The sequence below is a fragment of the Gallus gallus genome, chromosome 1, assembly GCF_016699485.2.
Source record: "Gallus gallus isolate bGalGal1 chromosome 1, bGalGal1.mat.broiler.GRCg7b, whole genome shotgun sequence".
In the NCBI taxonomy this organism is placed as follows: Eukaryota; Metazoa; Chordata; class Aves; order Galliformes; family Phasianidae; genus Gallus; species Gallus gallus.
In genome coordinates this window covers 92,418,077-92,430,693 of record NC_052532.1, presented here as the reverse complement: position 1 = coordinate 92,430,693, position 12,617 = coordinate 92,418,077, and the positions used below count along the sequence as shown (strand labels likewise).

General features: G+C 49.2%; 1 protein-coding gene across 5 annotated transcripts; it reads left to right on the top strand.

Annotated features, from left to right (window-relative positions):
• The first annotated feature begins 1,932 nt into the window (after nt 1-1,932).
• ADPRH (ADP-ribosylarginine hydrolase) lies at nt 1,933-12,451 on the top strand. 5 transcript variants are annotated; one of them, NM_001278103.5, is made up of 4 exons: nt 1,933-2,103; nt 3,679-3,723; nt 9,933-10,293; nt 11,139-12,451. In NM_001278103.5, the coding sequence occupies exons 2-4, from the start codon at nt 3,696-3,698 to the stop codon at nt 11,530-11,532; spliced, it is 783 nt and encodes a 260-aa protein (NP_001265032.2). In that variant the 5' UTR covers nt 1,933-2,103; nt 3,679-3,695; the 3' UTR covers nt 11,533-12,451. The 5 variants fall into 5 exon arrangements, with proteins under 5 accessions (NP_001265032.2, NP_001265030.2, XP_040554255.1 ...); NM_001278101.5 differs by having other exon boundaries at nt 3,377-3,723; XM_040698321.2 differs by lacking the exon at nt 3,679-3,723 and having other exon boundaries at nt 11,139-12,403.
• Nucleotides 12,452-12,617: the final 166 nt, after the last annotated feature.

Sequence of the window (12,617 nt, the reverse complement as noted above, 5' to 3'; positions counted from 1 at the left end):
TCCAAACCAGAAGGTTGCCCTTGCCAAATGGGTGCGCTGGTGCCCATCTCCCCATGTCACTGGGTGAATTAGGGCAATGCTGCCCTGTGCTGTCCCAACTTGTGTGTGCCTGATGGAGAGATTTCCTCATGGTGTCCCAGGAGACTCCTCTGGGATCACTGCAAGCATTCAAGCTTGAGAATTGCCCCTCTCCCCACCCCACACACTCAGGCTCCTGATGATGGCTCTGCTGGCAGCTGCTCAGCAAACAGCACTCACTGCATTTTGGTGACGTATCTCAAACATCCTTAACTCCAAGGCACATTTTGGTTTCAGTTTCTAGGAGGCTGAAGGAAATGAAATACCAGGAAACAGTGGCAAAATCCAAATATTTTGATATCACAGGCATTTTGTGCTAATGCACGGGAGTTTTCCCATTTCCCTGGTCACGTGGGGAACCCTGTGACTGCTCTTACTGCTGCAGCAGAAGCTCTTCCTCACAGAAAGCCAGCCAAAAGCAGGAGGAATTTTCCCTCTCATAGGCTTAACCATAGGAGACAAACCTCTGCTTTTAAGTGTCACAGCAACCCGAACAAATTCTAAGCTGCTCTGTATACAACAGCCTGAAGCAGAAAAGGTCAGCAGGCACCACTGGCTCTGCTGAGATACTGGCAACTCCTTTTCCCACTTCCTTTTCTGTTACTATTCTCTGCACCAGAGGCTTCTAGATCTCCACGTTTGCAGCAGGGTGCAGAGGAGCAGCAGAGGTCTGAATGGACACTAAGTATGAAGCTGCCGGGTTGGATGCTCAGTGCAGCTCAGCGCTCTCAGCCACCTGAAATCCCCCAGGCCCAGCTCCAGCCGCTGCTCTTACTTGCCCCCAAATTCCCCAGGGACTCTGCTCTCGCCCAGCACTGCACTCTTAATTGCACTGAAATCCCCCAAGACTGCAGCTCAAAAACTACCAATGCTTTCTCTCATAGGCATTGGGGATTTTTTTTTTCCACGTCTAAGAGCCGCTGGTACCTCCTTGCATGAATCAGGGCTGTGAAGTTGTGGTACACAGCACATGTGAGGGATCAACCACCGGTGAGAAGGTTCAGGCTCTGCACGTGGTGGCCTAAGCCATGCTCATTCCCGTTTCTTGCTCCTGCTTCTTGCTGGAGAACCTTGCACATTCAGTAATGTGTGCACGTTTGGCCACATAGATGCCACGAGGACAAAAAATGAAGTGTAGAACTTGAAGGAGGCAGTGGTATCCAGATGCAAGGCAGCAGGACTGCTGCCAGAAGCCAAGGCAGGGATGAGCCCAAAGAAGGCCTGGCTCAGCAAGGGGCCATGCTGCCTGCTGCAGCTCTAGGCAGATTCTGGAGGCTCGCGGGGCCTGAAGGCCAAAGTGTGCTCACAGCTAGGAGGAGGCTGCAGGTTGGGCTAAAAAGGGTGTGCGTGTGCTCAGGAAACCAGCGCACAGCTTCAGCAGAAGTGTAGGGGGGACGCTGAAAATGTTTCTGTAAAACAAAAGAATTCATTTCCACACGGTGACTTCATTTCCCAATCGACCGTTTGGCTCCAGAAGGTGCCAAGATAGGAAAGAATCCTGAAAATGAAAGGAGAGAGACCCAGAAGAGGAAGCAGTGGCCACCACAGGAGCAACCAGGCTGTGGAGTGTAAGCAGTGGAGCAGAGGGGCCGGGGGGCCACGGGTGTGAAGCACAGTGGGGTCAGCAAGGGTCAGTGCTCCCCTCAGTTGCCACCTTGCTGCTGAGGCAGCCTATGCCTTTCTCTCTGCTTTGGGGCTGTGGCCACTGTGATTTCTGCCACTCAAAAGCAGCCCCCTCCGTGGCCCCACCGCAGCTGCTATGGCTGAGAGAGTCCAACCCTGTGCTACCAGCGCAGGCCTCCCGCCCGTCTCCCCCTCCCTCCCTCTTCTTGGGCTGGGCTGTCGCAGCCCAGTGACGCATGCACTCGCTGCCGCCGCCGCCGCTGCCATCCTTGAGGCCTTGCCAGCTGCCGGGAGATCTGCACTGGCCTGGGGAAGGGGCTGGTAACGTCAGCTGGTGCCCTGCCAGATGGTTGGGCGAGGTGGTGCAAGGTGCCGGCATCCCGTGGTCGCTATCCTGGCACTGTAAGTAGCGGTGATGGGTAGCAACAAAGCTGGCCGGCAGGAAGCAGCCAGTTCTCCCCCAGCAAGTCTCACAGTGATGATTAATAATTCAGATGTTTGCTGCGTCTGTGGTTTTTCTTTCGGCATTTTTCCCGAGTCAGGTGATGAAGGGAGACTAATGGGTTCTTTAGCCATATGGAAGACAGAAGTAAAAAGCAGCGGGCTTAAAGTGTTTTGGCCGGAAGGGAAATGTTGTTTGCAATATCCACTCAGGTGCCTGACTGCCGATATCAATGCATGCTTCCATAGCCAGCCTCTGGGTATGGGCCAAGTGTTGCTCAGGGCCCTTCTCTGCCCATTTTGACTTGCCCCACGTTGCTGGAGGGCAGACAGACTCACTCTGCATTTGTAAATGTGGGGCCCCTTCTCAAGTTATCTTTGTGGTATGAAAGTCACTGGGAGCCTGTTCTGATCTCCTGACTCCTGCGAGCTACCTTTGGCAAAGACGTTGAAAGGAGGTGCATTTATTATCTGCATGTTCATAGAACCATAAAATGCCTTAGGTTGGAGGGGACATTAAAGATCACCCAGCCCCAACCCCTGCCATGGGCAGGGCTGCCCCCCACCAGCTCAGGCTGCCCAGGGCCCATCCAACCTGGCCTTGAGCACTTCCAGGGATGGGGCATCCACAGCTTCTCTTTGCAGCCTGTGCCAATGCCTCTGAGTAGAGAATTTCTTCCTAACATCTAACCTAAATCTCCTTTCTTTTAGTTTAAAGCCAGTTCCCCTTGTCCTGTCACTATCAGATGATGTTAAAAGTCAAACTCCTCCCTGCTTGTAAGCTCCCTTCAAGTACTGGAAGTCTGCAATGAAGTCTCTGTGGAGCCTTCTCCAAGTTAAACAAGCCCAGCTCCCTCAGCCTTCATAGGAGAGGTGCTCCAGCCCCCTGATCATCCTTGTGGCCTCCTCTGGACCCCCTCCAACAGCTCCACATCCTTCCTGTACTGGGGACTCCAGTTTTGGACTTGATACTCCAAATGGGGCCTTACAAGGGCAGAATAGAGGAAGACAATCCCCTCCTTCTCCCTGCTGGCCCCATGCAGACTTACTAGCACATGCCTACACGCTGTACATGCCTGCCAGTGCTTTGAAGGCATATACTCCCTTAGGTGCTGGGCCAGGTGTCCAGGCTGCTGAATGTTAGCTGTTCAATAGTTGTACTAAACTGAGAAAGAATATATATATATTTTTAGTATCTTCCTCTCTTTTTTTTTTTTTTTTTCTTTCTTCATAGTGCTTCCTATACTGAAGTAGTCCTGGGCCAAAAACTGTGTCCTAAGTCGATGGAAAACTATGTGGCATCAATGGTGTTGAGCGCACTGGGGGACACACTGGGCTATTACAATGCAAAATGGGAGTTCCTGAAAAGTGGCCCGGCCATCCACAGTGAGCTGGCAGCCATGGGAGGACTTGGCAACTTCAGCATCAAAGGCTGGAGGGTCAGTGATGACACAGTGATGCACCTGGCCACGGCCGAAGCCCTGGTAGCTGCTGGGAGGAATCCAGATTTAATGCATCTCTATTCCCTGATTGCAGAGAACTACAAGGAGTGCATGAATGACATGGACAACAGAGCTCCAGGTTACCTCTCCATTGTGTTGCCTTGGCCGGACTGCCCTCTGCCTCCTCCCTCCTTGTGGCTAACATCTCTCACTTTCCTGCAGCTTGGAGCCAAGGCTGGCCTGCTTCTCACCTTAAGGCTCTGCTTTTGTCTGTTGATTTCATTGCTTGTATTTCACACACACAGAAAAGTTTTCTATGCTCACTACCAGTTTCAGGATGAACTGAGGGAATAGAAGAAGGGCAGGCTGAAGTGGTTTGGGCTTCTCAGAGCTAGATGAGAGAAGATAACATTTTGCCCACATTTACAAGGCATTCTTACAGGTGTTTGAGGCCTGATCTTGAGCTCAGGGGAGGAATGCTAGGTTTTGCACTGGGAATATGTCTTTTCCTACACTCTTGAAGGAAAAGCATGATTCCAGCCGTGCTGAATGAGCCATCTTAAGGCACCACATGTAAACAGAGAGTTAATATAGAATTTCTGGTAATAAATGTTATACATTGCACATAAAATATATTTAAAGGTGCAGAAATCCTTGCTTGGAATAATTAAGTTTATTAAGCCCAAAGCACACTTTTGGCTAGCTCCACGTCCACTTTCTGTAGCTGAACAGTCAGGTCACAATTATCTTTTCTGAGCTACGTAGCTCCAGGTTCTGTTTCTGCACATAAACACAGTGTTCCAAGTGTAGCCCACAAGCAGCAGGAATGTGAAGGATGCAGTGGCCAAGCTGCATGCAATATATTTCTGTCGTTCCTGGTTCACCCAGGTCTGCTGTCCAACCCTCCCTTGAGGCCCTGTCTTTTCCTGTGCAGATGGCCCAGCCTAATCCAGATGCTTGAATTAAATACGAGCAACTGAGGCTAGCCTAGTTTTGGCTACTTCAGGCAGCACAAACTGCCTAGCAAATACTCAAATGCTGTGAGGTAATGCAGAGTTTATACAGTGAAAAGAAATAGGTTGCAGACTTGTCTATTTGGAAGGGCCAAAATATATCATGAATGTTCTGTCTTGACATTAAAGAGGTTTTCCTGGGAAAATACCTTGCATTATTCTTTTAAAGTCACTGAGCATAGTGTGACAGAGCTGTGCATTTCTGCAGTGAGCCAGATGAGAAATTCAAGCAGGAATTTACTCTGCATACCTTTCCATGGCCACCTCCAACCCTCTCGTAAAGGATGCAAATATCAGCGTTCTGTGAGATGGATAATCCCTGTTGTCAGAGTAGCTTAACAAATAAAATATTTAAGAGGGGGTAATGATGCTTGCCAGGATAGCAGCCATCAGCAGGTTAAAATTTCAACAGAATCACTGCTGTTTTGGAATAGGAAAGGAATGTCTTGTAGGTCCCCTAGCTGATGGGGTCTGCCAAGATGGAGCAACCACAGCTGGCACTGAGACAACAACTGGAAGCTAATTCTGCCTCCGCTGTCTAAGCTTGGTGACTAAAACCTGAGCTGAAAAGAGTCTAAAACTGAACTGTTAGTAATTAATGGCTAAGGTTGATAGCATGCCTGCTGCAGTCCTTAGGTGGGTAACTGTGCCCCTGAGCTATTCCTATATGGAAATGAAAGATTTCAAAACAAATTAGCTATGGCAACTAATTGGAGTGACAAGAAAAGGCCAGGTTAGCTGGCTAAATAAAGATGTGCAGCTTAGTTAGTGGGAGCTGTGTCCATGGACACTGACATCAAAACATTTTGGAGTGGAAGGAAATCAATGTGGAAAAAATGGAAGTCTATTGAAAATGCTCTTGCAACAGCACTCAGGGGTATTCCTGCTGCAGCCGCAGGGAAGGAGTTGGGCTGGTCTTGGCTTCTGAAACCTGAAATCTAACACCAAGCTGTTTAATGCTCACTAACATACTACTAAAGGGAATGCCTGATTCGTATCGTGACAAGCTGCCTGCAGTCCAGGGTCTCCATGATGTAATGATAAGTCCTAACAATAGAAGTTGCCTGCCAGTAGCTTCTTACGGCAATTCAGAATAGATTATAACTGAGAGCATAACCTGAGATGATGCTTTTCTGGACAAACTGAATACTCACTGGGGAATTGCAGCTTTTAGGGTTGAGAATGGAAATTTGCTGCTGCAATTTTAACCCAATAGAGAGGAGATTCCCCCAGAATGGTGGGGGAAAGTCACATTGCTCACCTACACAAGGGAATCCAGATCTGAAAACCAAAACCTATGATATTAAAGGGATTCCCACAACTTTATTAGTCATCAGACAGTCACAGCAGAGAGTAAGGTTGTCTATCTCATTGTCTTAATTCAACGCCAAGTTAATCCCTACATCCATTATGGCTCTTTGTGACGTGCCACAGCCCCGACCGTATTTCTTTTTTCACGATATAACTACACGGCCCACACAGCTCTCCAGTAAACCTTCTTCAAAACTGCTGCTTTTCATTCTAAGTCCTCTACCTATGGCTACACGGTTGTTTTAACCCACCTTTGTTATATGTACTGACAGTTTCTAAACAACCGTTACCGTCTGCGCTCATGTAAGAGTCTAGATAAATGGAATGAAAGCCTACTGTGGCTCTGGGCAGCCTGGTCTAGTGGTTATAGACCCTAGATCATTATGGTCCTTTTCAACCCAGGCAACTCTATGATTCTGGGATCCTATAATATCATTCTATTCCAGAAGTACCATCTAGTTGTACATGCAACGTTCTCAGTCCAGCTTTCTCCACACACTGCTTTCTGTTTCTATTTCTTCTTTCCCTGGAACAGTCCCCTCCTCAGGTCACTTTTCAGTTCTCATTGTTAGTGAAAGGAATTCCTAACCAGGATTTGATAGGTTTACAGAGTTTCTGGTTTCGGAGACTCCTACAGCAATTCTTACAAAATCTGGTTTTCAAAAGGCCCAAGAGCATGATTTCAGCTTCGTCTCCCATCATCAGTTTTCCAATGATTTAACATTTTAACTGTTTAAAAGCACAGTAATTTGAACCTCTGGAGCCCTAGCTGTTGTACACTGCTTTGTTCTACTTTTTTTTTTCTTTTCGTTGGCAGGTTATTAGTGGCAATGTCCTAAAGTAATATGTATGTTGCATGAGCAACTGCTTGTTATTGCAAAATAACTGGTCTTTGCAGCTTAAGCCTTGTCATCTTCCTCATTTTCCTTTCATTGCAGTTAATGAAAGAACAATCTCACTTCTTCTCAAGCACTGTTTTGTTGCCTGCTCTTAAGCTGCCCAAACATGCCCTGACTAAATGTTTCCCTTTCAGTTCCAACAAGATTGACGAGTTCTTTTTCCATTTTGTTGGGCTGATTTTGATTCTAAGCTGCCCCGGTTCCTTTGCTCTCTCTCCCCACCAAGAGGTCCATCTAGCTAAGGACACGTAGATAGGATGATTAGCACAGCTTTTTTAAAAAACATGGTTTTGTCCAATAGGATCTTTTGGGGTCTTCTTACAGGTGTATAAATTTAGTATATTTAGATTTGAAAAATGCTTCAATTTTCAGTTAATCCTAACAAAGTTGGCAATTATATATCACTGTTAACAATTTTGATGCATAGCAGCCAGCACTGAACTAATCCATTCCATAGAAAGCTTATCTAGAGGCTTGAATGCACGCCTACTTTGAGACATCACAGAAGCAACCTTGGTGGCTGTTCAGTTAGATCAGTCCTGCCAGAGCCCAGTCCTTATCAAACACTATGCCCACTGCTTCCTCCAGCCGAGACGTGCCGCCCTGCCGTTTTCACTCTGCAAATCACCAGCAGGAAGAGTCACGGAATCACAGAATGGTTTGAGTTGGAAGAGACCTCAAAGCTCACTCAGCTCTAACCCCCTGCCATGGGCACAGTTATCACCCAGTGGATCAGATGCCCAGGGCCCCATCCAACCCACCCTTGAAGGATGCATCAGGAACATCTGTGCAGAGCCAGGGTTTGGGTGGCCCAGCAAAAGCAGCAGGGCTCATCTACTGGGCAGCGTGTGACATAAGCACCATGCAAGAGGCTGGCGTGTGGACAAACTGTGGCTGAGGCTGGTGAAATTGCAGCACCGGTTTGCGCCTGGGTCACGCTGTGGGGAATTCATGAGAATGAAAGTAGCCTGACAGCGTGGGCTGCGCTGATCGGCAACCTGTTTTTTTCCTATGGGGAACCCTTGCATAGGTTGTTCCCATTCTGAAAGTTCATTTCAGCTGACAGGATGGCTGGGTGAACAGTCTGAAAGCAACACGGTGAAGCTGCATTTTCGGTTTGAGACAACCATTCAGAGCGAGCGAGCACAGAGAGCTGCATCCCACACCGGTCTAATATGCATATAGTGTAGCAACTCTGCCAGAAAAGAAGGATGCTGCAGACACTCAGATCAGGACCGTGACCTTATTCCATGTGACCTTATTCCTGACAGCAGCCAACTGTGATTTATTGCTAGTAAATGGCTGGGAGGCGATCTTAGAACTGTGCTTGGATTTGGACGTATTTTGATTACAAGGGAGCTATAAAATAGACTGCCATATACCAAGTCCTACTGCCAAGCTTAACTGTGCAAGTAAAGAAGCAAACTGTTCTGCAGAGTATGTAGTGCAGTGTCTCACTGTGATTAGCAAGGTCCCAGGCCATGGAGGTCAAACTGCACCAGAGATAGCGGAATTGCCTGGCAACGTGAAGTTTCTTGAGCAAGCTTCTTCCTTGGTGCTCTCTCCCTCTTAGCTTGGCTTTCTGAATGAGCACCGGGAACAAAATGGCGGGAGAACCCTGCCCTTCCAAATCCAGCTTTGCTGTTGTCTAACACACCGAAAAAGTTAAATGAAGGTACCTCAAACCCACCCATGACTTTATTCTCTGCTGGAGGAGAAATATTTCAGAACTGTCCAGAAGAGAAAACTAGGTAAAAAAGGCGAGGCAAAAGAGAATCAAAAATAATGCGCAGGTGGCTTTACCTACAGATGTGTTGGGCTAACTAATGTGCTATCAAAACTGCAGCACAGGAAGCAGAGTCATTGCTTTGAAAAGTGAATAGCAGAAATACGAAAGGGATGGGGGTGGGCAGAGAGAAGTCAGCGTGTGCCAACCCATCTGAGGAGACACAGAGCTGGGCTGGGGTTGGGCCGGGGGTCTGCATGAAGCAGGGACGAAGTGTTCACAGGCTTGAATAGTGTGGAGAATGGGCAGTCGCCACTTCTGTAATTTAAAGATGAGAAGGGAATTTAAGAAAACGGTTAAATGGTGGCTGGCCTAGATGATCTCCAGGGATCGCTTCCAACCCCTACAATTCTGTGAAATACTTTGAATAACAAAACCGTGGCTCTGATTACCATGGGATGTTAAAGAAGCCCCAAAGCACGCTCGGACTCAAGTGTGGGAGGACAGTTCAGGGTGGGTACATCCATGGGGTATGTACGGTAAGTGTGGCCCTTTCGGTCTGAGCTCTGACCCACGCAGGCTCCTCTGCCTGCTTGGCAGTGCTGCTGGGGAAGTGCTGTGCTCACTGCACCTTTTGTCATCTCCCCACAGTTAGCTGCTAGTGGCTCTGCTGAGAGAGCAGACTTGGTCTGATGCAGTGCGGTTCTTCTTCAGCTGATTTAGGAGAAATATGGCAAAGCCAGATACGCACACCTCCTTGTTACGATGCAGCAAGTACTTAATTCATCACTTTCTGACAAACCAAAACTGCAGCGAGGGAGACCTGGGTTTCTTGCAGAGAACGTTTCTTAGTGGCGAGGCACTGGGAAGGATTCCTGGGCAGCCTGGTGGCTCTCTGTCATTAATGGGTCCTGTGGAAGAGTTGAACATCTATCAGGAAAAAAGGAGAGGTACTCATTCTCGCAGTGGGTTGGGATCGACGTGATCTGATGGCCCTCCAGATTTCCTTTCCGTTTACGTCCATCTAGGTGTCTAGATCCATGTGTGCGTAAGATACCTAGCATATACAGTATGTGCTCTTTGTAGATGCTATCAAGAAACACGAAATGCAAATATTAACAGTAACAGTTACACACACAAATCAGCAGGGGATTGTTTTTTACCCCCCTGGGCTTTTTAATTATTTTCACAAACCAGAATGATTGGCTCTCCCTGGGAATGAATACCCAGGGTGTGCTGGCAATTTCAGGCAGGAGACAGCAGCTGTTTTCTCAGGGAAGCCTGAACCCCTTACACCGAGTAATGGCCCCTGGGAGACCTCCCCGCACGCAGCACCAGCAGCACTGTGCTCCGGCGTGGAGGGGCCCATTACCAGTACCAGCTCTCTCTCCCTGCCCAGGTGAAACATGTATGGACAACGCGCTGAATCTGGACCCGAGGAGACCAGAGACCTGGAAGGCTCCCTTCAGCCCCAAGGGGGGTGGCTGTGGGGCCGCCATGCGCTCTATGTGCATCGGCCTGCGTTTCCACCGCGCTGCTGAGCTGGACACGCTGGTGCAAGTCAGTATTGAGAGCGGCCGGATGACCCACCACAACCCCACTGGCTACCTGGGCTCCCTGGCCTCTGCCCTCTTCACGGCGCTTGCGGTGAATGGCGTGCCTCCCCTGGTTTGGGGGAAGCGGCTGCTGGATGTGCTGCCAAGAGCCAAGGCCTACGTGCATAGCACTGGTTCCTTCGTGGAAGAGAACATGAGGCACTGGTGAGCTGCTGGGATCGGTTCTGTGGGGAGCAAAGTGAACCTAGACCACAGGAGCGCGAGCTCCATTCATACCTAAGTCGGAGGAATCACGTTATAGTGGACTCTTAGAGCGGCGCATCCCTGCCATGGGATCCAACTGGCTTATAAAGTCTCAAGGGAAAAATACATCTAACATACAAATGGCAGGCTTAGTGTCATGTAGTGTTTTTTGGACCTGGTATGAGGCAGCCAGGCTTTTCATCTCAGCCATGATCAGATGAAAGATGAGAAGCAGGGCTGGGGAACAGAACCAGGCATGGGGCTGAGCTCAGTCTGAAAGTGGTAACCAAATGGGGACGTGCACCCAGTGTGGCTCTGCACAGAGGCACTCTGAATCTTATGGATGACTCAGTTCTCGGTCTGAGCCTTTGAATCCTTTGAGGTGACAGCGGCAGGTGCTGGGCTGCCTTCACCCCTGTGGCTGGAGAGAGGGGAAATCTCAGTGCCTCTTACTGTAAATCCTGTCCCTTCCAACAACAGGGGATGCCTGCCATGATGCTGAGCTGCCGCTCCGGGCTCTTCTGGTGGCATGTTTTCAGGCAGCCTGGCTGTATGATTTGGCAGCAGGACTCCTCTTACCCTAGGTTCAGGTTGGAAATGAGGAAACATCTCTTCTCAGAAAGAACGGTGAGGCAGTGGCACAGGCTGCCCGGGGAGGTGGGGGAGTCACCATCCCTGGAGGTGTTCAATAACCACGTTGATGTGGCACTGAGGGACACGGTCAGTGGGCATGGTGGGGATGGGCTGGTGGTTGGACTGGGTGATTCTAGCGATCTTTTCTAACCGTAATGATTCTGTGATTCTAGGTCTTACTTTGAGGAGCAATGGAAAGCATACCTGAAAGAGAGAGGCATCTTGGACGGGGTCTCGCCACCCACCTTCCCCTCCAAGTACGGTGTGGAAGAGAGGGATTCTTTTTACAACTCCCTCAGTTACAGTGGCTGGGGGGGCAGCAGTGGGCACGATGCCCCCATGATTGCCTACGATGCACTGCTGGGTGCAGGGCAGTCCTGGACAGAGCTGGCTCACCGTGCCTTCTTCCATGGGGGAGACAGTGACTCCACTGCTGCCATTGCAGCTTGCTGGTGGGGGGCCATGCATGGCTTCCGCGGCATTGCCACCTCCCTCTATGCTGACCTGGAGTACAGGGAGCGCCTGGAGGAGGTGGCCAAGGAGCTCTACCGTATTTCCCAGGCTTAATGCACTTGAGGGTAGGCCAGGGCGAGGCTCGCATTTTCTGTCAGCGTGTTTGCTTCAGCAGGGAGACCATTTGAGGGCTTGGCGGTGGTTTGATGGGAGCATGCAGCAGTGAACCCGACCCACAAGCAGCTGAGCTGAGACCTCCCTCCTCCTCTGCACAGTGGTTGAGTCTCAAGCGGAGGAGGAGCACCCGCTGTAGCGCTGCCAGCAATGCTCCAGCAGCTGGAGGGGCAGCGAAATTCACACAAGCTATCCCAAAACAGGGTCCTGCCACTCTAAACATGCCAGAGAGGGTCAGAGATTGTCATGCCTGACTACAGGGCTGGCAGAGATACCTTGCAATAAACCATCAATGGCTAATAGAAGCTCATCAACTTGTACCGTACTGTCAATGAGAAATGTCACCAGCTCTAAAAGCTCTCCTCCTCTGCACCAGCAATTACAACAGATACTGCGCCAGACAGCCTGCTAGGGGAGGGAGCAAACAGCCAGCTGCCTCTGGAACAAGAAAGCTTTCTTATGTGATTATTTTGGCAGATTGCATTGTTTTGTATGAGTGTAGAAAGAAACAAAAACTCTGGCTGCTGCATCTCAAGTGCACTGTGCAGCTTCGTGGCACTTTTGCTCTGTGCAGGAACGTATCACACTCCACGTTTCAGTTAACAGGGGACGTAAACCCTACCGACCACACCTGTATGGAAGATAAGGGTGGGTACAAAGAGAACATTAGGAGGTTGCATTTTACATCAACTTCAGTAGCGTCTGTAGTCAATTATACTTATCTGCTTACAGCAATGGTTATTTGTGTTAATGGTTATTTGCTTACCACTTATCATGTATTATTCTATTAAAAAACGTTTCTTCAAATCCAGACTATTACACAGTAAAATACTTATTATTTCGAGAGCAATTTCAAAAACAGCGTGTCCCATTCAATACATTGCCCTGGAATGTCTCTGTTAAACGCTATTTTCTGAGATGGGCTGAAGGAAGGGATGGGAAGGAGGAGTATGATGGGAGAACCAGAGGGGGCAACGGTGCCCACAGGCTCCACCTGGATGAGTGGTGAAGGACTGCTGGGGAGG